Here is a 27,195-nt window from a genome sequence, read left to right as displayed (position 1 = left end):
CAGCATACGGCCGCATCGTACTCGCTCGGTCGGACTGCAGGACTCCGGCTTGGTCGGAAAACACTCCGGATCCGGCTCGGTCGGAGTGCTTTCCGACCCGGATCGGAATCGGCCCCAGAATGCGGAAAAAACCCTAAATATTAGTCTTTTGTAAATGGCAAATAAATTATATGAATTTAGGTGGAGGAAGCTAATGTTTACAAGTTCCTGGGGTTACAACTGTCGCCAAATTTAGAATAGAACAAACTACTTGATTATCTGAAAGTTTGACCCCTAGTAACATCGGATGTCCTAGATTTAACTAGGAGAATGGGTGACTCTTGGATTCCGCTGTATAATGCCTGTAAGGCTAAGGTACCATCTTTGGTTCCTAATGGATCAGAAAGATTGTGTGCCGATTCAAGTATCTTCTGGGAGCCTAAATAGAGTAACGGGCTGAAGACGGTGTTAAACTTGTTTTCAAGGAATTCTGATAGGGCAGTCGGTGTCAACTTTTTCCAGGATGTTGTAGCTTTTTTTTCCAGGCAGCATATTACTCTTGGCTTTCCTCCCTCATAACCTATTTCCCATTTTCTGGGTCTCCAGCATGGCAAGGTCATACGAATGGCAATAGCGATATGCAAATATGATCACTCCACTGCAAAATATAAAAACAAAAGTAAAAAGAATTGTCATTTTCAATGCCAAGAGCTCTAACTTCCATAAATGGGGAGAGGAGGTGGCCTTACGGCTAGGGCGGTCGACCTTGTAGCTGGTGAACCAGGTTCAAGTCTCGGCAGGGACACGCAACATCTTATGATTCTGGGCAAATCACTTAATCTCCCAGTGCCTAACAAAAATGAATGTGTCCTCATGTAACGCAACGGGTGCTCGTGTAAAGTGCTCTGATACCTGATACCTTCGGGCCAAGCTTGCGATATATAAAACTCAGTAAAATAAAAAATAAAAATGCGCGACCGATTGCATTGCAAATGCTTGTTTAATGGTTGTTTTATAGTCATGCCTTGCTTTAACTATGGCAGCTCTATCTTTAGGGCTGTGATTAAGGGCAAGTCACAAGCACTGGTTGACTGTCCTGCATTCTCTGTCGAACCGGCATTCTCTGTCAAACCAGCCAGTCTGGATAGGTTTGATGTTATTCACAGGAACGGTTAATCCTGAAAAATAGTAATTTTCAAAAGTCTCACTGCTGCCAGTTGGTGGTCAATAATTAACAAATGACAAGAGAATCAGGCCGATATTGGCCCTTACAGTGGTCATCAGAAGAGTGGTGATATCAACAGCCTGCCTGCCACCCAAGCCCATTGTTCTTAGAGGTTAGGTCAGTTGCACCTTTGCGTGTAAATGGTAGGAAGATATCCGGCAAACAACGTACTACTTTGTTAGGGTTGTGACCACGAAACCCACTTTCCACCGTGCCCCCCACATCCACGTACTCAGCCATACTCTTATAAATGAAGATAGTCTGACAGTTCCTTGGCCCGGCTTACAAAAGTAGGCACTTGTACATTAGGGTTAAGACTTTGGGCACAATACAGCTCATTTACATTTTTAAACACAGTTCGGATAAGGTTGAAGTACCACTAAAGCAGATATACTTCATTGCAAAACTCAGACTACAAAATGCTCAGTAAAAGGCTAGCAGGTCGGCTCTACCCATTCATTGGTACCCTAACCCACGCACACCAGAATGGCTTAATTCCTACTCTAAATGAGTCTTAATACATGTTGTTTGTTCAGGGTGATGCAGATTCCAAACCCTCCATCCACCCCAGAAATTCACGCCTCTGCGGTGATCCTCTCTATTGACACACACATAGGGGCATATCAACAACAACCAGCGATAATTATCGCTAAGGGCACTTAGTGCTAGGATAATTATCGCCGGCTAGCGTTGATTTTTATCGCTGAGATTGCGTGCTATTAGCAACGCTTATCTCAATAGCGATAAAGATCCTCGCGCTAAGTGGCTAACGTGAGATTATCGCTGGAAACCCAGCGATAATCTCGCGTTAGCTTGTTGATAGGGACAGACAAACTTAGCCATGATATCCTCCTTCCATAGGATATCATGGCTAAGTCAGAAAAATACCAGACGTAAAAAAGCAGCGTTAACCGCGGTTAGCGCTGCTTTTTTTGTCTCTAACAGGGTTAGCGATATTCTTGATAATAGGAGAAATGTCGCTTAGCGACATTTCTCCTATTATTTTACTCTGGAACGCCCCCTTTGCATCTCATTAGAAATGCAAGGGGAAGCGTAGAGTAAAAGGGTGCTAACATGCAAATTTGCATGTTAGCACCCTGTTGTTGATAGGGTGCTAGGTTTATCTCTGCTTTTTTGGCTTTTAAAGCCAAAAAAGCAGAGATAAAGCCCTTGTTGATATGCCCCTTGTCGGCGTGCTCACAACAAAAACACGTGTTGCTCTGCAGTGACGAGCCAACACGTCACGTCAGCTGTACGGCTCTAGTGAACAGGCAGTCTCTCCTCACGACTGCAACAGCCAAGCCATGATGGGAGGGGTGCTGCTCACGAGCTCTGAGACAGCAGCCACCGCTATCAGCTATTAACATTGCGCACATGTGCACAACTCCTGTCCTCTGCACGCATGCATGCCCAACTCCTGTCCTCTGCGCGTGCACATGTCCTGTCCCCCTTCGCCCACCAAACCGACGACAATAGGTCTCGCCAAGGCGAGTAGCGCATGTGCTGCATCGTTAGGCGAGACCTAAAAATGTTAGGTAAATCCTCACAAACCTATCCAGGTGTCATGCTTCATCCTCGGCCTTCCTCACACGCCAAGAATGATTCTAATGGCGACTGGGCTTCCTTTATAGAAGAAAGCGCTTTGGAGCTCTCACTGGGGTAAGAGAGGGGTGAGGACCCCAAGAGTGTAGTTTAGAAATCCTCCAGGTATTTCAAAAAGTATTTTATTCCCCTAGTACCAAGGTGATGATTACAAATATAATATGGGGTGCTTAAGGAGGACTGGTACACATGCCCAACCAGGGTGAATCAATCAATCATATAGGGAATTGTAAGCGCACTACTCACCCGTGAGGGTCTCAAGGCGCTAAGGAATCCACAGATCTGTTTAGCCGAAGAGCCAGGTCTTGAGGGTCTTCCTGAAGGTGTTTAGGGAGGGGGCGCATCTGATGTCTGCCGGTAGCTCGTTCCAGGTCTTGGCTGCAATGTGAGAGAAGTATCTTCCGCCTGCTCTGGCTCTGTGGATGCGCAGGGTTTCAGCCAGTGCAAGGTTGGAAGATCGGAGGTTTCTTTTGGGTATGTGGAAGTTGATTCTGTCGTTGAGGTATTTGGGTCCGTTATTGTGTAGCCATTTGTAGGTGTGAGTGAGGATTTTGAAAGTGACTCTTTTCTCCACGGGGAGCCTGTGGAGACTCCGTAGGTGTTGACTGATGTGTTGGTGTCGGGGGATGCCTAGGACGAGTCTGGCGGCGGTGTTCTGTATTGTCTGGAGTTTGCGAAGTAGGGACTTGTTGATGCCGGCGTAGAGTACGTTTCCCTAGTCCAGTCTGCTGGTGATGAGTGCGTGGGTGACTGTCTTCCTTGACTCAGGGGGTTTCCACTTGAAGACCTTGTGGAGGATTTGGAGGGTGTTGAAGCAGCTGGAGGTGACAGCGTTGACACGTTGGTTCATGGTGAGTGATGAGTCGAGTACGATGCCGAGGTTCTTAGCGTGGTCTGAGGGGGTAGGTGGGCTTCCGAGGGCGGTCGGCCACCAGGTGCTGTCCCATACAGAAGGGGTGGTACTGAGGACGAGGCCTTCTGTCTTCTCAGCGTTGAGCTTCAGGCAGCTGTTGGTCATCCAGACTGCAACGTCTTGCATTCCTTTCTGGAAGTTGAGTTTGGCAGTGGTGGGGTCTTTGGTGAGGGAGAGGAAGAGCTTTGTGTTGTCGGCGTAGGAGGATACGATGTTGAGGTCGTGTCGTCGGATGATGGATGCGAAGATGTAGATGTTGAAGAGGGTGGGGCTCAGGGATGAACCCTGTGGGACTCCGCAGTGATTTTCGTGGGGTCGTAGAGGAAGGGTGGTAGTCTGATCCTTTGGCTTCTTCCGGTGAGGAATGATCGGATCCAGTCCAGGGCTGTTCCTTGTATGCCTGCGTTGTGTAGCCTGGTGACTAGTGTGCGGTGGGAAATCACGTCGAAGGCCACTGATAGGTCAAGTAGGATGAGAGCTGTGGAGTGGCCTTGGCCCAGGAGGGTGCGGATGTCGTCTGTGGCGGCGAGAAGGGCGGTCTCTGTGCTGTGGTTGTTTCGGAATCCTGATTGGGACGGGTTGAGGATGGCGTTCTCTTCAATGAATCGTGTCAGTTTCCTGTTGATTGTTTTCTCTGCAACTTTGGCTGCGAAGGGGAGGAGCGATATGGGCCGATAGTTCTTGATGATGGTGGGGTCAGCTGTGGGCTACTTGAGCAGGGGTCCGACTTCTGCGCGCTTCCAGTCATCTGGGAAGGTGCCTGTTTTGAAGGTGGTGTTGATGGTGCGTTGTAGTTCGGGTGCGATGGCGGCCGCGGCTCTGTGGTAGATGTGCGGGGGGCAGGGGTCAGTGGGGGCCCACGAGTGGATGGTTTTCATGGTTGAGGCAGTGTCTTCGGCCGTGATCGGTGTCCAGTTGGAGATGGTTGGCTGGCTGGTGTTTCCGGGGGGCCATCTGTGGCGCCTGGTGGATGGTCGATGAAGTTGTCGTAGAGGTTTTTGATCTTGAGGTGGAAATAGGTTCCAAGCTTGTCGCACAGGTCTTGGGATGGGGTGATGTCTGTGGCTTCGCTGTGTGGTTTGGTGAATTCTTGAATGACACTGAAAAGTTCCTTGGAATTGGTGGAGTTGGCCATGATTTTGCTGTAGATGAATTTCCTCTTGGTGGCTCTGATCTGGTTGTGGTAGTCCGTCATGGCGTCCTTGTAGGTGGTGTGATTTTCGGTTGTCTTGGTGTTTCTCCAGTTCTTCTCCAGGTGTCTATAGGTGCGTCTGGCTACTTGGTGAGCGGTGGTGAACCAGGCGGCTTTCCTGGGGCGTTGTCTGTCGGGGTTGCGTAGTGGGGTGAGCTCGTGTGCGCAGTCGGAGATCCAGGTGTGGAGTTCTGTGGCTGCATCGTTTGCGTTGGGTACCCAGGTTTGGTTGTCTCAGGTGAGGGTGGAGTTAAGTTGCTCGTCTGTAACCTTGCTCCAGATCCTTCGTGGTGGGAGTGGGGCTGGTTTGGGTGCCTTGGGTTTGTTGATGGTGAAGTGTATGCAGTGGTGGTCGGTGCATGGTGGCTGCATTGTGTGTTTGAATTAGACGCTGTTTCCTGCCACGAAGATGGGGTCGAGGGCGTGTCCTGCTCTGTGGGTCGGTGTGTTGACGAGTTGTTTAAGTCCGATGCTGGTGAGATTGTCACGAAGGATAGTGGAGTTGGGGTCGCTGGAGTTGTCCAGGTGAAAGTTCAGGTCTCCAATGAGTATGTAGTTTGTTGAGGCGATGGCTGGGGTGCGATCAAGTCGGTGATGGTGGTGGCGAAGGGTGTTCGGGGACCGGGGGGACTGTAGACGAGGGTTTCTCGGAGTGTGGCTTTGGGGGTGGTCTGGATCTGGAAGTGCAGGTGTTCGGCAGAGGGGAAGGTTTCGCTGGAGGTGGTGAGGCGGAGGGTGCTCTTGTGGGCGATGGCGAGGCCCCCTACTGGGTGGTTGGGGCGGTCTTTCCTCTGGATCTTGTATCCCTCTGGAATGGTGGTGCTGATGTCGGGGTGGAGGATGTGTTGGTCCAGTTCTCTGTGAAGGATGCGATAGTGCGCGAGAGAGAGTCGAGTATGTTCCAGATTTCCATGGCGTGTTTGTGTACAGAGCGTACGTTGAGGAGGATGCATTTTAGGGTGTCGCCCGTGCTGGGGTGGGCGGTGTTGGAGGCTGGGGTGGCGGTGAGGGTCTGGTGGCAGTGGAGGCAGGAGAACTGCCCATGGGTCGTGGTCGTGGGCGAGGCCGGTTTGCATTCTCTAAGTCTTCCAGGGTTGAGTGCAAGGAGGGTGGTGTCGTACCGATGGGTAGTGGGAGGTCCAGGGTTCCTGGCGCTGGCCGCGTTTGGGTCACGGACAGGCACAGACGGCTTTGCCTTTGGCACGCCTGCTGCGTGCAACCGCACAGCGGCCGCCATTAAGTATGGGAGGTGGGAGGGAGGAGAGGCTGGGAGGCGGGAGTGGGGGAATTCCGGGGGTAATTCTGGGGGGAATATCAGGGGGGAGGGGCCGCAGGCGCAGCATTGGCGAAAGGCGAAAGGAACAGGCAGGCATGAGAAAATAAAAACAGTGGTGGAATTAGAGCAAGTCACAGATGGGCACAACAACAGTGGCACAACAGGGAAAAATTAAGAAACAAAATGGCTGAGAAAGGTTACGGTGGTTGCAGGCAGTCTGGTCCCAGTTGGAGCAGGCGCAGGAGCGGGCAGCAGCCTCTAACTTTCCAAGGAGGAGGTCGGGTCTGGAGGCAAGAAACGGCACAGCGGAGCTGTGGGGATAGAGTGGACCTAGACTGAGGGTCAACATGTTTCTGCAAGCTGGCCCCAAACAAAGATGACGCATGACACATGGGTGTGTATGTGAGGGCTTACCTACATTTTTTTGTGATATGTTGAGTTCCCCTTCAACATCCACACAGGATACACAAAACATTACCCAGTCCATGGCTAAATAACCCTCCTCTGGGTACAGCACTGAGATCGGCTTTCTCTTTTTGTTCTAGAGGCTAGATTGAATGCATCTAGACGAGCACAAGTTGTGTACAGGAGGAGAGATACTTAATCTGCGAGAAACAAAATCTGCAACCTGCAGGTTTCCTGTAAAGACTGATCTGTACCAGGCATGCTGACGCCTATCAGAGGATCAGGGGATAGTACATGCATTGATCTAGAGAAGACACTACTCACTCAGTCCTCGTCAGCACAAAAACCTGCTCTGAGAGATTTGAATCTCTACTAATCTCAGTGAATCCCTGCAAATCCCCCACCATAAACTCCTGCCATCCCAGCTCAGATTTAGCCTGCCAGCCTGTGAGGCCTACCTGCTGGAGAGAGAAAAGCTCCATAATTTCTGCAAAACAGAGCACAACCAAGAAACACAGTCCACCCCAGAACAAGTGACATGCCCAACCTGCACCAAGCTCACAACTAAGAAACACAATCCACAACAGATCGTGCAATGTCCGCATCCCTGCATCAGGAACATAACCAAGAAACACAGTCCATCCCACACCATTGATGTCCCCATCCTTGCATCAGGAACACAACCAAGAAACACAGTCCATCCCAGACCATGCGATGTCCCCATCATTGCATCAGGAACACAACCAGGAAACACAGTTCACCCCAGACCATGCAATGTCCCCAATCCTGCATCAGGAACACAACCAAGAAACACAGTCCACCCCAGACCATGCAATGTCCCCAACCCTGCATCAGGAACACAACCAAGAAACATAGTCCACCCAAGACCATGCGATGTCCCCATCCCTGCATCAAAAACACAACCAAGAAAAACAGTCCACCCCAGACCATGCAATGTCCCCATCCCTGCATCAGGAACACAACCAAGAAACACAGTCCACCCCAGACCATGCGATGTCCCCATCCTCGCATCAGGAACACAACCAAGAAACACAGTCCATCCCAGGCCATGGGATGTCCCCATCCCTGCATCAGGAACACAACCAAGAAACACAGTCCACCCAGACCATGCGATGTCCCCATCATTGCATCAGGAACACAACCAACAAACACAGTCCACCCCAGACCATGCGATGTCGCCATCATTGCAGCAGGAACCCAACCAAGAAACACAGTCCACCCCAGACCATGCAATGTCCCCAACCCTGCATCAGGAACACAACCAAGAAACATAGTCCACCCAAGACCATGCGATGTCCCCATCCCTGCATCAAAAACACAACCAAGAAAAACAGTCCACCCCAGACCATGCAATGTCCCCATCCCTGCATCAGGAACACAACCAAGAAACACAGTCCACCCCAGACCATGCGATGTCCCCATCCTCGCATCAGGAACACAACCAAGAAACACAGTCCATCCCAGGCCATGGGATGTCCCCATCCCTGCATCAGGAACACAACCAAGAAACACAGTCCACCCAGACCATGCGATGTCCCCATCATTGCATCAGGAACACAACCAACAAACACAGTCCACCCCAGACCATGCGATGTCGCCATCATTGCAGCAGGAACCCAACCAAGAAACACAGTCCACCCCAGACCATCCAATGTCCCCAACCCTGCATCAGGAACACAACCAAGAAACACAGTCCACCCAAGACCATGCTATGTCCCCATCCCTGCATCAGGAACACAACCAAGAAAAACAGTCCACCCCAGACCATGCAATGTCCACATCCCTGTATCAGGAACACAACCAAGAAACACAGTCCACCCCAGACCATGCGATGTCTCCATCCATGCATCAGGAACACAACCAAGAAACACAGTCCACCCCAGGCCATGGGATGTCCCCATCCCTGCATTAGGAGCACAACCAAGAAACAAAGTCCACCCCAGACCATGCGATGTCCCCATCCCTGCATCAGGAACACAACCAAGAACCACAGTCCAACCAAGACCATGCAATGTCCCCATCCCTGCATCAGGACCACAACCAAGAAACACAGTCCACCCCAGACCATGCAATGTCCCCAACCCTGCATCAGGAACACAACCAAGAAACACAGTCCACCCAAGACCATGCGATGTCCCCATCCTCGCATCAGGAACACAACCAAGAACATAGTCCATCCCAGGCCATGGGATGTCCCCATCTCTGCATCAGGAACACAACCAAGAAACACAGTCCACCCCAGACCATGCGATCTCCCCATCATTGCATCAGGGACACAACCAAGAAACACAGTCCACCCCAGACCATGCGATGTCCCCATCATTGCATCAGGAACACAACCAAGAAACACAGTCCACCCCAGACCATGCGATGTCCCCACCCCTGCATCAGGAACACAACCAAGAAACACAGTCCACCCAAGACCATGCGATGTCCCCATCCTCGCATCAGGAACACAACCAAGAACATAGTCCATCCCAGGCCATGGGATGTCCCCATCTCTGCATCAGGAACACAACCAAGAAACACAGTCCACCCCAGACCATGCGATCTCCCCATCATTGCATCAGGGACACAACCAAGAAACACAGTCCACCCCAGACCATGCGATGTCCCCATCATTGCATCAGGAACACAACCAAGAAACACAGTCCACCCCAGACCATGCGATGTCCCCACCCCTGCATCAGGAACACAACCAAGAAACACAGTCCACCCCAGACCATGCAATGTCCCCAACCCTGCATCAGGAACACAACCAAGAAACACAGTCCACCCAAGACCATGCGATGTCCCCATCCCTGCATCAGGAACACAACCAAGAAACACAGTCCACCCCAGACCATGCTATGTTCCCAAATACACAGCTGTAGGTCTCTTGGCAATTTTGAACTTATTATGGTGAGGATACAAGACTGCAACAGATATATTACCTTGTTTGTTTTTAAACTGGAACTAGTCATTGAGAGAAAGTCCCATTGTCAAAGTTCCATATTAGTTAGAATATTTCCGGATGACATTATCATGAAAGGTCTTGAATTGTTTTTTCAGGAAAACTGGTATGGTGCTTATGTTTTAATTAATAATATGTATTTTTATTGTTTTCTGGTTTGCTAAAGATTCCCACTTTTACTCACAACTCAATGATTTTGCAGTTTCTCTAATTTGGTATGCAAGAAGTTTGCATAAGAAAAACCTTGATTTTGGGGGGGGTGCCAGAGATTTTTTGGAATTCTTTGGTGCTACTCGGATGCTGTCCAAGTTCCTTCTAATTTTGCTGCTCACGTGGGACTTAGTATGACTCTCTTGATTTTTTTGTAATAACACCTTTTAACTTTCCATTGATCTAGAACTCCATTATTGAGTGGCCCCTATTACTAATCGAACTGTTTTACTTTGCTAATTGATGGTGGGGAGGTGCCTTAACACGGGGACACACTGCCTCATGAAATTGAGGTATAACACCCCTCCAATCCACAAAACTTCAGGAGAACCGAATGAGAAAACTTTTGGGTCGTCCAAGTTTAGGGACACGTTTTTGCTCCTACAGTGCCTCTGGCGGAGCTAAGCGGTTAGAGAAACTGATTTAATTCTTTATATGCCGCAGAGAAACTGATTAAATTCTTTATATGCCTCACACACTCCTTTGTTCATATCCCCTACAGACATTACCAGCTTGTGTAATCACCATTACTAGCTTGTGTAATCTTGAAGTAAAGTATTTTTTACTAGCTATCCACAACATCATTTGCGGTAAATAATATATTAATGTCATATCTACTTTTTGAGTCGGTCATAAGTTTACAACAAAGACAATTTTGGGGAAATTTGAGAGGCCAATAAGACATAAGTGTTGCTCAGTGCTCACATAGGATGTATTTAAATGTTCACTCTCACCGATCACTAGTAATAGCAGAGCGTCACAACTGCTTATGCAATGACAATCATTTACATTTAATATGACTTGTTGTAATTACGAAACACTAAATTGCTTAGCCGTGTTATAGAATTAATCACTATCCTAATCTAGACATACCTCTCAGGCAGGGCAGTGTGCATAAGTAAGACCCAGCCCACATCGAAGGATTCCCTCTGTAAGATAACCGCTGCATAGGCTGCACCAAAAGACTATCCAGGATTAATTATTCAACAATAACATGATACATGCCTTTTTAAACAATACATTATGCAAGTGATATTACAGAATGTCCTTATTTTTTAAGTCACCTTTACCAAGTAATCCACATGAATACATTTTTAATGAAATGTAAGTACATTTTTTAAATATGAATTTGAAAACCTTTTTAGATCTGGCCTTTGAGACAGTTTTAGCTGTCTTACAGGATATTTTGTTTGCAAAAGAATCATGCATAACATATATACAATGAAGGGCTTTTGGTCAGGCTTCGTTCATTGGTCTGTTAATTCACATTGACCTTTGCTTTCACCCAATACAGCACACAACAGAAGGCCCGGAAGCAGATCACTGTGCCCATTGGCTCCCTTCTCATTGGTCTGTTAATTCACATTGACCTTTGCTTTCACCCAATGCAGCACACAACAGAAGGCCCGGAAGCAGATCACTGTGCCCATTGGCTCCCTTCTCATTGGTCTGTTAATTCACATTGACCTTTGCTTTCACCCAATGCAGCACACAACAGCAGGCCCGGAAGCAGGTCACTGTGCCCATTGGCTCCCTTCTCTTTGAATGACAGCACAAAGCTTGTGCACATTGTTCACATTCATTTAAAAATAGTTCATTACTCTTAAGTGTCAAAGCTGGTTTAAAGTATCCTTCTTCATTTGTATTTTAAATTGTATATTACCTTGGGATATCCGGTTAGATTGTGGTTTGTTTCCTGTCCCCTTTTAGTGGTAGGAAGTGTTTAAATGGCATTTTAATATTATAGCTGTCTGCAACGCGCGTGCCTGGTTAGATGCGGATTTCTTCTTGTTACCATCACAAAATTAATAATAAAATGCACAGTACAACTGAAGAGCTTGACGTTTAATTAAAAAAAAAAAAACACTAGTCAAACAACCACATCAGTGTGCCCCTCTGGATAGAAGGGGTGGAGAAGCAGGGCCGGGCTGGCCATACCGGGCATTGGGCGTTTTCCCAGGAGGCTGGAAGGGTGGGGGACGGTTTCACAGCGGCGGGGGCCGGTTTTGTCACTGGGGGCCTGTTTTGCAGTGCTTCTGCATTATCAGCCCCCAGCATTAAAAGCAGCAGTGCTTCACACTTGCACCCCGACCTCCCACCCCAGGGGCTGGTCTGACAAAACTGCCAGGGCTGCTTTGAGTTCCCAGTCCGGCCTGATGAGAAGGGGTCCTACAGTGTCAACGGTGGTGGTGGCTGCGTGACACCGTCAGTCCTGGACAGTTTCCTGATGTGTTTGAGTGAGTGCCTTTAGTCTGGTTCTCTCCAGCTGTGAGGTTGCTTGTGGCTCCTAGCAGACATTAGTCTGCTGGGCCATACTCTTGTCTCCTGGTCAGGGAGTGGCTCCTGGTCACAGCAAGCAGTTTATCTCTCTGCTAGGATAGGTTACAGCTGCATGGTTACTCCATAAACTCTGGCCCATTCCTAGGGTGGGGTGGAGATAAGAACTTTCAGGGTCCTGTTGATGGTCAGATGTCCCTTTCTGCTGGTGCAGTAGATCTGCCCTAGATGTAGGGATGAACATGGCATACTGACTCAAGGGGCCTTTATGTATCTCACACCGGAGGCATGGCCTTGAAACCTTGGCCAATGAAAAGACGTGTCTTATTTAAGATCCACAGCTATGGCCAATCAGAAGTAGGAACATCTTCCTGGTCTTTCCCCACAAATGATGGGTGAATGTAGGCACTAGATTTTCACAGGAATGGGTATTCCAAATGGGACAATGTAGACTGTCTGGTTTTGCAGGTAGCTTATAGGACAGTATAAAATGGTATGGCCACAAGATATAGGTTTAAAGAGTAACAAGTCACATTTTGGAAGCAGGGTTATGGTATATGGTATTAATGGGCAGGCCTGGAGGTAGAACTACCAAACACATTATAAAAAACAGTTTGGGTGAGCCATGTTCTCCTGAGTGAACCCGTGTCCTCATGGTAACTGGACCACTGGTCGAAGTGGGAGAATCTGAGGGGCACAACGTGTCCATACTTTTTTAATTTTTGAAAAACTGTTCCCCCTACTTTTTGTGTAAAGAAACAGCCCCAGGACAGTTAATTGCGGGAGTTGAAAAGATTCCAATGAAGTGTAAGGTAGGGAGTCTCCAATGCGGTGAAACCAAGGGAGCGGCAGACAGCTAAACAAGCCTTCCTGCCAGGGTGCCTGTTGCCTCAAAGAAATGTAAATGTACACAACTGGTCAATCTGCAAATGTAAAGGGTGCTTGAAGCCGCTATTGGCTTTGATTGATTCAATCACGTGAAGCTTCCTGATGACAAACATTTATTCTTTTTGAGCGGTATTGTAAGTGAGAAATCAGCTAAGCTGTGAAGTGTGTGTGTTTTAAAAGACAGTAAAAGGCAGTTATAAACAAAATTGCTTCCTGATGACACACATTTATTATTTTGAGAGGCATTGTAAGGGAGCTACCACCTAAGCTGTGAAATGGGTGCTTTTAAAAGACAGTTGTAAAAAAAAAAAAAGAAAGTTCTACTACATACAGTCCGGGTATTATTAACATCTATTTTGGAAGCACTTTTTTGTATCTTAAACCCTTTTGCGTATTTTTAGCAGTTTATCTTATATTGAAGACTGACCCTATTACTTGTCTTCGTTCTCTTCTGTCTATTTGTGTTAGTTTCGGCACACTCTTTTTTTGTTTTGTCTCGGCTCGTCTTTTCTGAATGTTGTGTTTGTTCTATATGTGCTCAGCTGACTGCATTTTCATTTTCACCCTACAGACAGTATTAACTTTTTTGCATTGCTTTCGGCATACCTCTGCATATGTACTCAGCTGACGGCATTTTCTCCCCCACACACAGTATTCACATTTTTGCAATTGTTATGTCTTAGTGGTTTTTTTTTGGATTGCACAAAGAGAGCACGCCAAGACTAACTAATGGCATTTTCATTTATCCACCAACACACAGTATTTACATTTCTGCAAATTGTCATGTCTCAGCGTATGTGCTCAGCTGATGGCATTTCAATTCCCCCACACACTGTATTTACATTTCTGCAATTGGCATGTTTTAGTGTTTTTTATTTTGCTTGCATGGGGGAGCAGGTCAATGGTACGTCTCTATGACTCCTCTTGCAGACTTTAACTCCTCCTACAATATCTCGCAAGCCAATGACAATCAAGCATGCGCCCTAAAATTGTCTCAGATTGTTTTCACTCTGCAGGGAAGAGACTTATGTGCTTACGCGAAATCTCAGATGGTCAAGATAGTGACCATGGACGCTGTTCGCCACAACGTTTAGCGGTGTAGTGTGATGCCGTGTTCCATGAGCCCGGCTGTCCTGCTGTGTCGCTGTCGCCGCCAGCCCTGGGATGCTAAGGAAGCGGATGCAGGGCCAGCAGAGCATAATCAATAGGAAAATAATGCAGCTGCTGATTGGACTGACTCTGATCGCCTATGTTTCTTTTTTTATATATATATTTTAAAAAGTTTTATATAGCGCTGGCTCCACCCATAGGTATCAGAGCGCTTTACATAAGTTTGAAGATAGTATAGTAAAATATATTATAAAATGCACATAGTACAGTATATATATATATATATATATATATACAGTAAAAAATGCAGCATTCAGACATGTATATAGAGAGAACACATTAAAAAATATAGTTTGGGAGGAGGAGGAGCCTAGCGCGCAACCAAGATGGCCGCGTAGGTGCGAGGCTCCCGAGGACCTCCGCGACCTCCTACGATTATCCTGAACATATCCTGTCCCAGATGAGGGGACTGTGTTGGTGAGCCTGAGCTGAGGTGGCACCCGTTTTCCGCTTCCAAATCGGACCTCGGACACCGGCTTGAGCACCGATCGAGGTTTGCGGCCTTCTCCTAGCCGAACCCCGGATTTGCGCTGTGGGGCGATCCAGTGACAAAGTGAACAACAGCGGCGGGCAGGGCTTGGTGGCTCGCGTACCTCGCACTTTCACTTTCGCTTTCGCACCCCCCTTGCTGTCTCTGCGAGGCTGGGTCGCGGGGCTTTGTGTGTTGGTGTGGCCTCGCCGGGGGACCCTGCCTGCCCGCCGGCTGTGATCCGCCCCGCAGATCTGAGGTGGCCCCCCCCCGGAGCCCGTGGACCGGCTTGCCTGCCTTTCACGACATGGCTGGTGCGACCGGGAGACTGGGACCATGGCCACGAAACAAGATGGTGACCGTGCAAAGATAAAATCGACCCGGCGTGGCGCAGTCCATCAGTCCAACAGCATGGACCGATATACCCTCCAGAAGGGATCTCCCGAGGTGCCACGCAGGTCCCCTGAGGGCCCTACTGATGCCCCCGATCTGCCCACGGATCTGACTCTGCGGGACGTCATGGGCGCCATCGCCGAGATGAAGGCCTCGGTGGGCCAGCGTTTCGATACACTGGCGCAGAAGATCGACTCGGTCCTCGTGGATGTTGGCCTGGTAAGGGCCGATCTCTCCAAGACCAACGACCGAGTCGATTCTTTGGCCCACACCGCATCGGGCCTTACGACAGATGTGGCGGCCCTACAAACGGAGGTGCGCCGGCTTGCTCGGGCGAGTGCGCTGATGGATCGCCGCCTGGAGGACTCCGAGAGTCGGGCCCGGAGGAACAACATCTGTATCATCGGGGTGCCTGAGGGACGTGAGGAGGCGGCGGCGGACCTTTTCGTGGAAGACCTGATTGTTACCCATCTCCAGCCACGGGGGCTGAGTAAATTCTTTGCTGTGGAGAGGGCCCACAGGGTTCCCGGGGGAAGGCCTAAGGTCGGAGCCGCTCCGAGACCTCTCATTGCCCGGATTTTTAATTTTCGGGACAGAGACGCTATCCTGCAATCCTCCAGACTACAGGGACCGATTAGACTTGACAATATGGACATTAATTTTTATCCTGATTTCACCCCAGCGGTCCAGAAGCAGAGACTGAGCTTCCTCAGTGTCAAACGCCGTCTCCGGGACCTAAACCTCAAATACGCCATGCTTTTCCCAGCTAAGCTGCGAGTGGAGGTGGATGGTCGCACGCACTTTTTTGATCGTCCCGAAGCGGCCGGGGACTGGCTGGACACTGTCTGGGGATCGGGATCGGGGGGGCGTGGGGGGAGCGGCGGGGGGAGAGGGCCCGCCGGATCAGGACTGAGGGACTAATATTAGGCCTCGCTCGGGACAAAAATGATGCCACTTTTGACCATACGTCCGTTCGCTTAAGTTCCCCTCCTATGGAGGTTGTGTGGGGTTTCTTGGGGGTTCTCCCTCCTCCTCTGGGGGTCTAGTTAGTTTAACTATCTATGGGGCGACAGGCACACTGCACGTTGGGGGGGCTGTTTGGGCTCATGCAGGGGTGCAGGGAGGGGGGAGTTCTGTTGGGGTGGGTGGGCAGGGATGGGGTGTTGTTCGTTATTATCACAAGGCAAACTTATTTTTGTGTTGGTTCTAAGGTGCTCTCGGGGGGACGAATGATGGTTTCTGTGTATGATGGGGGGTAGGGAATTAACTTTGTTGTCTTGGAACGTTAATGGACTGGGGGACAGGATCAAACGAGGTGTGGTCCTGCAGTTTTTGAAGCGACTCTCGCCCGATGTAGTCTTTCTGCAGGAGACACACCTTATTGGCAATTCCTTCTGTGCCATGAATCGGCGTGGCTACCGCCTCTAGGCCCACTCGGGCTTCACGTCAGGCTCAAGGGGTGTGGGTATCATGGTAAAGAACTCACTCCCGTTAGAAATTGATGAGGTGCTCCACGATGATAGGGGACGTTACACTGTCTTGGTGGGGAGAATGGAGGGCAAAGTGGTTGTCTTTGTGTCAGTGTACGTCCCACCGGGGCTGCAGTCGACCACCTTTGCAGACCTGGGGCGCCTCCTCCTTGGCCTTCCGGGGGGGCTTCTGGTGGTGGGGGGGGATTTCAATGCGGTGGTTTCTGGGACTGTGGATCGTCACCCCCCTAGTGACCTCCCCCGGGCACAGGCGTGGCTATCCGGCCTCTTGGACACACTGGGATTGGTGGACTGCTGGCGCTTAAAACATCCCACGCAGCTGCAGTACACTTTCCACTCGGGGGCCCATGGTAGTCTCTCCCGGCTTGATTATGTCCTTGTCCCGGCGGCCTATGTCGGGAGGGTGGGGGAGGTGCGCCATTTGGCACAGGGTATCTCGGACCACTCCCCGCTCCTGTTACGTTTCGATGTCTTTCCGAGGGGTGAGGGCAGGGTGGTCCCAATCAATTCCTGGTACCTGCGCGACCCCACCATTCGCGTTGACTTGATTAAATCCCTCCAGCGATATTTTGATGAGAATGTGGGGTCAGTGCTTTCGGCTATCTCCCTGTGGGAGGCCTTCAAAACAGTACTCAGAGGGGAGGCCCTATCCCTTATTTCCCACGCCCGGAGGCGCGAGCGGGAGGAGGTGACCCGGGTGGAGGCTGAAATAGCCGAGTTGGAGGGTAATCTAGAAGATGGGGTGACAGATGCTGCACTACATGTCCTCCAACTCAAACAAGCAGCTTATAGGGCCCTCGTTACGGAGGCGGCCAGGGGCCTTAGTAGAGAGCAACAGGGGCGACTGTATGATGTGGGTGATAAGGCTGGTAAACTGATAGCGTGGTTGGATAAAAAGGAGAGAGCGAATCGTGTGGTCCCGCTGATTGAGAAAACGAATGGTGTGTGTGTAACTGAGCCAGAAGAAATTGTCTCCTGTTTCGCGGATTATTTCCGCGAGGTGTATTCCCCGGTCTCTTCTTGCTCTGAAGAGGATTCCCGTGCCCTGCTCAGGGATATCGCGCTGCCGTCCCTTTCCGGGGAGGACAGGGTGTCACTGGACGCCGCTCCCACCTCCGACGAAATCGCCCTCGCCATACGCTCGGTCGCTTCTGGCAAGGCCATGGGCCCGAATGGTATCCCTATCGAGTTGTATAAGTTGCGACCGGATACACTGGCGCCCCACCTCCGCGCAATGTTCCTGGCGGCCCACTCGCTGGGCTCCCTCCCGCTTGACCAACGTCTGGCTACAATCGTGGTGATCCACAAGGAGGGGAGACCTCGGGACCGGGTTACTTCCTATCGGCCTATCTCACTACTGAACGCGGAGCCCAAAATTCTCGCCAAGGTACTGGCCAATCGGCTGGTCGGGGTGGTGGGAGATCTGGTTCATCAGGACCAGTCCGGCTTTATTCCCCACCGCAACACAGCCCTTAACCTGCGGCGTTTGCATGGGGTGCTCGCGCGCGTCCCATTTATACGGGAACCGGCCATTTTGGCGTCCTTGGACGCCACCATGGCGTTTGATACGCTTGAGTGGCCATACATCTGGGCGATGCTTGCGAAGTTTGGATTTGGCCCAGGATTCATCAGCTTGGTCAAATTGTTGTATTCGGGCTCATTGGCGCAGGTGGTGGTGAACGGAAGAGTATCGGCCCCGTTCGAGCTGGGCCGGGGCACGCGACAGGGCTGTCCCTTATCGCCGCTTCTTTTTGCGCTTGCCTTGGAGCCCCTGGCGGAGTGGCTGCGGTGGGAGCCTTCCATCCGTGGTCTCCGTTGGACCCCTGAGTATGAGGACCGCGTATCCCTATACGCTGATGACATCCTTCTGTACCTAGCCTCCCCACGTTATTAAACGGTACTATTGGGCCTCCCAGCTCGCTGCAATTAACCATGGCCTATACGGGCCCGCCTTAAACCCGGCATTCGAAATGGACAAGATGCTCCTGCCAGGTGGCGACTACAATCGAGCGCTCTATTCTAGCGCGCCCGAGGCTCGACTGATGGGCCCCACGCGTGTCATGGTGCAAGTGTGGCACGCAGCCAATGCAGCAATGGGGTGGAAGGACCGTTTGACCCGGGCGTCACCACTATACGCGTCTGAGCGGTTAGGCTCCCTCTGGACCTCTAAGGGCTTTGAGAAGTGGGACATAATAGGTATCAGTAAAGTGGGGGATCTCTGGACGAGGGGAGGATTTAAAACGTTCGATATGCTGCAGACGGAATTTCAGTTGCAGGGCAGTGAATACTTTCGGTATTTGCAGGTCCGTCATGCGCTGGGCTCCGTCTTCTCGGACGTTGCCTCCATCCCGGAATATTCCCCCCTGGAGGATAGAATGCTGGATGGGCACGTCCCGGACAGCACGATCTCACTGATATACAAAAAGCTGATAAATGACCGCTCGGGCCTGTTGACTGCCCTTCGCGCGGCTTGGGTTGCCGACGGGCTGGAGTTGGACGACGAGGACTGGACCTCCGCGGTGGCCTCCCCGAAGGAGGTGGCCATACCGGCTCGCCTTCGCTTCGTCCAGCTCAAGATACTCCACCGGGTCTACATGACGGGGCCAAAGCTTCTGCGTATGGGCTATGCTGTAGACGGGTTGTGTAAGCGTGGGTGTGGTGCTTTGGGGACCTTTTTGCATATTTTGTGGGAGTGCCCGGAGGTGGAGGGGTTCTGGCGTGGTGTACATGAGGTGCTGCGACTGGTTACGCATGTGGCGCTGTTGCCTGAAGCGAGGAGATGCCTGTTGAATGTGTGGGAACCGACTGATTACTCGGCGCCGCAGACGTGGTGGGTGACTCTGGGATATATGATAGCCAAGCGTGATATTGCTCAACTGTGGGGATCCCAGAGGCCCCCGACGGTCTCGGCCTGGACAGAACACATGGACTGGTGCATGTTTCGAGAAAAGGTGGTGTATGTGGCGAGGGGTAAGCCTGGGACATGGGTGAAAGTATGGGGCCCCTGGAACGCCTACCGCGGGGGTATCTGTGCACCACCGTTGCTGCCTGATACCTCGCCAGCCCCATCCCCCTAGCCGACTCATTCCCCCGCTGCTGGGCATTGGGTTCCCCCAGTCCTCGCTCTGCTCTCTTCCCCCTCTTTAGACTTCTGTGGATAGTTGGGATCCCCCCTCTAGGGGAGCACGTGCTGCTATTTCCGATTGTGGGTTGCCTTGTGGGTGTGGTTTTCTTGTTGTTCTTAATTTAAAATGAAACCGTATAGTGGGGTCGGGATGATGTGGCTTATGACGTTGTTACCTCCTGAGCATGCTCCTTTGCAACACCACGTGTTCCATAAATGTATGTCGTATGTTCCTGTCATTGCTAGCGGCCGGCCGGAAGGTTGTAGGCCCATACTTGTATACTCTTGAGACTTGTAATAAACGGTTTAAAAAATAAATAAATAAATAAATAAATAAATAAATAAATATAGTTTGCACTGGTAAATTAGTAACGGAGGAGTTATTTGCAAACAAAAAGTGGCAAATGAAGAGACAAGTTTTATACAGTAACAGGCGGTAAGCTCAGAAGTCTGTGTATAGCGGGAGTTGGTTAGGTGCGAAAGGAGGGGAGGAGTAATGGAAGGATGAGGCTAGGGGGAGGAGAAAGGGTAGGGAAGAGAAAGAGGAAGGGCAAGAGAGGTTGAAGGGTGTGATGGGGTAGATAGGTGGGCGGGAGAGGGTAGAGAGTATAGCACGTGAGATAAGAGAAGGTTTAAGGGCCCCAATATTTGTTAAGCAGGTGTAGCTTGATCTTTTTTTTTAAGCTGACGTAAAAGGGGTTACGACGCAAACCTGTAGGGAGGGCATTCCAGATGTTAGGAGCATTACCAGAGAAGGAACGAGATTGTGAGACTTTCTTTTTTAGCAGAGGGGGGACGAGGAGGAGAGAGTTGGTGCTTCTCATTAGACGGGAGCAGCCCGCTTTTTTGAGTTTACTTGAAAGGTAGATTGGGGTCTTTAGATGAAGGGCTTTGTGGGTAATGCAGGCAATTTTGTAGACGGATCTGCCTTCGAGAGGAAGCCATTAAGGACTTTAATGTGGCCTATGAGTTTGGGCGGCTGCATTCATTACTGGTAGTTATGGCTCCGGATCTCCCTGCAGACACTGCACCCTTTCTCCTCTCTCCTCCTGGGACCAGGACTCCTCACAATCTGCAATATTTGAATTGTGGTGGTTTTTGATGCTCAGCCCTCCTGCTACTGCTGCTACCCTTCTTCCCTCTCTTTAGGAAGCTCCCGTGTCACCATCCCTAGTGTTTACCCATGCTTTTCACGTTCCTTGCTCGTTGTTTATGCCCTAATAATGTTATAAAGCACAGAATTTGATTAGATGCTGCAGGTTCTCTTGCCCACAAAGTTGCTTTTAAGTCATATAGTTGCTTTGAGCCATATTTGGTTCCAGTATCTTGCTCAATACAGTGAAATTCCCGTTTACAAATATTTGGCTTTAAGGCAATAAAGCAGAAGTAAAACTTGCTCAATCCAGTAACAGAACATTGCTTTCCCAAATGTGGATTCATTTAGAGCTTGCTATAATGTGCCTATAAGTGTCAAAGCTTCCACGTGAAGGGACAGTAGATGTTGTAGCACCCAGGATACTACACTGCATGGCTAAATGCTTATAAGATCCCAGAGACAAGACCTACTGGCTATGCCAATGCTTGTTTGTAATGAACCGCGACCACTGAACTGTACAAACATTTGTTCTCTAGCTGGGGGTGTGCACTGTGGGTGAACCCTCTGGCCAGCAGAGTTTTGAGGTTTGTTGGGGGGACATGAACGACACGGCGTCGCCATACAGACCATGAAGGGCAAGATGGAAAACATGTCCAAACCGTGAACTCTAAGTGCGTTCTGTCCCGACGTGACCCCCTCACCCACATGTATTTACTTCTGGTCTTTTAATACTGTTCTGTATTGTGCCTTTTCTCACACTGGTCTCTCTAACTCCCCCTCTCTGCAGGTGAGCACGCGGATGGAGTGAGCGACAAGGACATCATACTCATTCATTCGTGCCGGCAGTGGACGACGGTGACGGCGCACAGCCTGGAGGAGGGGCACTACGTCATTGGTCCAAAGATTGACATCCCGCTGCAGTATCCAGGTACTCGAAGATCACCTGGGGGTGGGATTGCGGGCCTCCATGGTGGGGCTAATCTCGAAGAGTGAACAAACTGCATGCTAGAGAGATGCACAAAGGGGGAGGGAGGATTCATGTCACTTATAGGAATTTCAAGTGTGTGACATGAGGTATGTCTGAAACCTTATGCTAGTTTGAGGTGTATCGAATTAGAGAACTTTTCTTAGATAGGTAACACTTTATTGTTTTGAGATTTCACTTCAGCTTTGAGGAAGAAATTACCAAAAAAACTATCAAAACTTTTTTTAGGAGGGGGCAGGAGTCCAAACAATGCACCAGTTATGACCTACTCAGGTACATGGAGAAAAAAAAAATGAAAAAAAAAATATATATATATATATCTTCAAAGTATGTAGGTGGGAATAGTACCAGAAAATCAAATTTTAAACATTGTGGTACACAAATATCATAGTTAGAATATGGAACAACCAAATATAGTGAAGGGAAGTATATGATGGTGAGTATAAATTCGTTATTTCCAACTTCACATATATGTACCTGTACACTACATATAGCTATGTTTCTTCACGATCCGCAGATGTGCGGTTAAGAAGGGTAAACCTATACTTATCTATACACTTACCTTCATGATGTTTTAGAAGTCATCCTCCTGGCTTTGCTCATTTTGTTGCAAGATATTGTGGTGCAGGAGAGCTGACGTACAACCAGCAGATATGGAAATAAAAATAATAAATCTATACTTACTTACATTCAAACTACTGTGGTAATAAAACTTTATTCCCCCCTTCTTTTCTTATGGTTTCTTCCTCATGGTTCTTAAAATGATTACCGGTATACAACTAGAGAGCTAAACAACTCTGAATATTCACACGTGCTGCCGACAACTGTACTTTTACATCAGTGTTAGTAACCCCAATTTTTTTTTTTTTTTTAATAAACACCGTATTTTATACACTATTCCTGTTTGACCGCCATTTTTTATTAATAACTCGTCCTTTGCACATTGACACAGGGCTCCCTAGTATACACAATTCAAATGTATTCGGTCCTCTGATCCAAGAGACCCTTCCAACAAGGCCGCCGTTTCCCCACCACATCCATACGGCAGTGCCACTGACATAATACGCCAAGCAGGGAGACTAAACGCACACGTCATTGCGTTTCATCTGGATGCCAAGACCCGCCTTAATCACCAGGTCAGTGTCAATAAGGAAGCATATTTAAAGTCCCACTCCCTACCCCTCCTCATCAATCCCGGCACACTACGGAGGAGGGGTAGGTTTCCACACCCTGGGCAGACGAGCACTCTTGAGTATTTTTGTAACCGAAGCGGTAGTCTTTTCTTCTTTTCACGATACCATCAGAGAACGGTGTCCACCCGTAAAGGTATTCTGACACCGCATTCACTCTCCTTAGTTTCTCGACTTGCTACCACCGAGGCGCCGACGGAGCCCATCTCCTGAACTAGAAGGGTAGGCGCGCTGCTAAAAGATTTTGCATGATCATTAATGCAGGAATGTTTCCCTACATAGCTGTGAGCTACACGCATTAGTTAAATAATAACTGTCGCATTGCCAGCTTTCGAAATGTTATACTTTATACGATATACGTACCTACTTACAGCTCCGCCATCACACTAGTTCCTGCCTCTTGAGCACAGATTTGGCTAACTCTTACCACTAGTCTCTACCATTGAAACCGAACCGCCCACTACGTTCTGTTCTAGATGACATTATACATTCTGCTGGCCATATGCGGGGGTGTTTTTATAAGGCACACGATCACTGATAATCGCCTATACAACATGTACCCCAGCACCGCGGTCAGTTGCACAGGGATAATCACGCCCCGGCACCAGGTCGATTTACCTGCATGGTTATGTTGTGTGCATGCCTATTTGATTGCGCACACAACTGTGTTTACTTGAAATATGAACACAACATGCGAGTATTATTTGACCATCATTTCAAAAGTGAATTACATTATGTGTTTTGTTGTGTCTCTTTTCTCTCCATACTTGTTTTTTATTTCACCAGGTTGGGTATAGGTTCCTAAAGAAAGAGTTCCTATCAGCGCTTGGACGCTTAATCCCTTTAATATTAAGGTACTACAGGTTCACAGTTCTTTTCTTCCCTGAAACCTGTTTTCATAACATTTCTTCTCACCTTATTTCCGGTCCTGACGAAGCGCTAATGGATCCCCTATGGACCAACATCAAAGCGCGAAACATGTTGACCCCATCTCTGTAGGACTTTCACTCACCACTACACCCATCCTGAGAGCAGCGGTAAGTCATACATCTGCCCTCTACTTTTTTTCCAAAGAGGAGCTCCAGGATTCATTTTAATTTTTGCCATACGGGACCCGTGAATAAAAACTTTGGTTCTGGGTTCCACATAGCAATTTTAACTCACCAATTCACTTTCCCTTTTTTAGAGGCCCACACACCCCCATGCACAACTGCGGCGTCTCCATAAATGATCTCCGATAAAGAGCCATCTTGCGGGGCCCGTGAGGGACTGCAGCGCCACCCCCACGAGGAGCAACGCCCGATGATGAAGCATGACACTCGAAAGGGTGTGTGAGGGCACTATATTCTGAAGGAGAAATTCCCCCACACTCATTTTGACCCAACCGAGCGATAAGCTTACACACCAACTCATTGGTAGACTTTCTCTGAGGAACAGTTACCCTCCTAGTATATATACAAAAGTGACTTAACCCTACATAAAGATGGCTCTAGGTTTGAACCGTATTGTTACTCAGTCCACTCATGCCACAGGGCACCTACTGGATATTGTTTCACACACTTAAGAATCATAGATGGTAGCTGTTAGAAAGTCATCGTTTTACTCTGTTCAACCCCATTTTTTTGTTGAATGATACTAGTGGTAGAAGCCTCTGCTTGTAACCTGGCCTCTGCTAACCAGGGCCAGTGCTATTTTAAACAAGCATTGGCATAGTCAATAGGTCTCGCTTTTGGGACCTTATAAGTATCTAGTTATGCAGCACAATATCCTTGGTGCAGCAACATCAAATGCTGCATGGCTAAACACTTATAAGGTCCCAAAGGCGAGACCTATTGGCTATGCCACTGCTTGTTTGCCTAGCTTTTGAGAATCCAGCCGAGGTGCTAATAATTATAGTGCACAGCTTGTTCTTGTCCTGGAATTAAAGTTAATGTTTCATGTACCACATTAGCCAAGCTTAATATATAGCCTCATTCGATAAAAACACAGCCAATCAGTTCATTAATAAGGCTAACAAAATAATCTATTCGTAAACTTTAGGGATGAACAGATTTTTCACAGGACTTTTAATAAAACATTTCCATTCTGTTTTCAGTGACAAGCGGTGGACTGCCCTTTGATTTGTAGGAAGGGTTCTTCTGGTGAGGCACCGTGTAGGCCACACTTTGGAGCCAGACTTCACCCTCCACCGAGGAGGATTCTGGGAAGGATTGTAGAGCAGTGCACAGATGACCCCCACTGGATTCCAGAGTTGTATCTACGTGTCAGCGTCGGTGCGCCCGACCTACACCACCCTATGCTGAAAAGGGATTCCATGGAAAGCTCTGTGTAGCATACCAGGGTGTGAGTAGGAAGACTAGGAGGCTGGTGGGGCTGGGGTAAAGTCCCATGTCGCATCAGTATTTCTGAGTTGCCAGTTGAAGTGGGGAAGTGTCCTTCGTTCTGTCCGTGATTGCCATGTAGGCTAAAGACAGTCAGTCTCAGGTCAGTTTCACCTCTGAAACCTCGGTGCCAGTCAAGAATTAAGATGTGTGTGTTAGACTGTCAGCTTCCAGAACCGTGCTAATATAAGGCCCTTATGAATCAGGTGCAGTTACACACATATCAAAGGTGGGGATACTAAAGCCTGGCGGGCTGGGGATGTATCAGTCCAGCAACAAGCAGTGTCTCTGAAAGTACAGTAGAGGTGTGTCAGAATGTGTTACATGTCAGGTCTATGCCTCCCAGAGGGTGATATGACCAGGAAAAGAAAACATGCACATGCTGGCCGCCAGAAGGGCTGGGATGGCGACAATCAAAGGTGCAGCCGATACCTCTGAACACCTCGTGATGCTGTTCTCGGAGCTGATGACGCACCACATTAGTGCATCTGAAAGGCCAACATGTCCAGGGCACAGCCCATAACATGTCTAGTCGTTTAATCCTATATGCTGGTGGGGGCTGGGCGGAGTCAGATGCTATGCTCCCTGCTATTGGCTGTACCCAATGATTACGTACTCTGGTTTTGATTGGTTGATTGTATCAAGTACCCAAGTTCCTGGTCCTGTGTCGTGATTGGGTCTGGTTCTGTCCTCTGGTTTGGACAGTACACAGGGCTGTACTTGGTGTCCTATGTGTCTGGTTCGTATCCGGTTATGTCGTTTTCTGCTGACTGTATGTGAGCTTGCACTTACAAATAGACGCTGATTTTGCCTGTATCCAGTGTTTTAACTGGTTCTGCCCTCTGCTATTGATTCTATGCTGGTTTTTTTGGGCGATGTCGCTTGCGATTGACGATGTACAGAGTTATACCTTGCTTAGTCATCTGGTTCAATCCTGTATTACCCACTGTATCAGAGTTGGACCTGGTTTCTTCTTCCACTAGTGACGGTTACCAGGGTTTACCTGGTTGTGTTCTCTAGTTCTGACCGTATCTAAGGTTGCCGGGGTTGTACCTACTTATGTCCACTGGTTGACTGTATCCTGAGTTTTAACTGGCTATGCCCTCTTCTGTTCACTGTATCTGGGGATTTACCTGGCGACGTCAGCTGCTATTGACACCATCCGGAGTTGTACCTTGTTATGTTCCCTGGTTGTAACTGTAGCTAGAGCTGTGCATGGTTGGGTGCTCTGGTTCTGACTGTATCCTGGTTTACACCCGGCAGGGTCCCCTGTTACTTACTATATACTTACTGCCTGTCATAATGACTGTCACTAGGGTTGTTCCAGGTTTCTGCCTCGTCTATTGACTGTCACCAGGGTTGTATCTGGTTACTGCCTCGTCTATTGACTGTCACCAAGGTTGTATGTGGTTACTCTACTATGGACCTTCACCGGAGTTTTTACCTGTTTACTGCCTGTACTATTGACCGTCACCAGGGTTACCTGGTTACTGCCTGTACTATTGACCGTCACCAGGGTTACCTGGTTACTGCCTGTACTAGTGACCGTCACCAGGGTTACCTGGTTACTGCCTGTACTATTGATCGTCACCAGGGTTACTTGGTTACTGCCTGTACTATTGACAGTCACCAGGGTTACCTGGTTACTGCCTGTACTATTGACCGTCACCAGGGTTAGCTGGTTACTGCCTGTACTATTGACCGTCACCAGGGTTATCTGGTTACTGCCTGTACTATTGACCGTCACCAGGGTTATCTGGTTACTGCCTGTACTATTGACCGTCACCAGGGTTACCTGGTTACTGCCTGTACTATTGACCGTCACCAGGGTTACTTGGTTACTGCCTGTACTATTGACCGTCACCAGGGTTACTTGGTTACTGCCTGTACTATTGACCGTCACCAGGGTTACCTGGTTACTGCCTGTACTAGTGACCGTCACCAGGGTTACTTGGT

General features: G+C 49.1%; 1 protein-coding gene across 1 annotated transcript in view; it reads left to right on the top strand.

Annotated features, from left to right (window-relative positions):
- GAREM2 (GRB2 associated regulator of MAPK1 subtype 2) overlaps positions 1-27,195 on the top strand; it is a 470,347-nt gene that overhangs the window by 86,763 nt on the left and 356,389 nt on the right. The window contains exon 2 of the mRNA XM_085613200.1: positions 21,471-21,611. Coding sequence (XP_085469326.1) covers positions 21,471-21,611 — 141 coding nt within the window. The remainder of the gene's footprint in view (positions 1-21,470; positions 21,612-27,195) is intronic.

Source organism: Triturus cristatus, chromosome 6 (genome assembly GCF_964204655.1).
Source record: "Triturus cristatus chromosome 6, aTriCri1.1, whole genome shotgun sequence".
NCBI lineage: Eukaryota > Metazoa > Chordata > Amphibia > Caudata > Salamandridae > Triturus > Triturus cristatus.
Note: the sequence above shows the minus strand (reverse complement) of the source record. Positions and strands in the feature narration are given on the sequence as shown.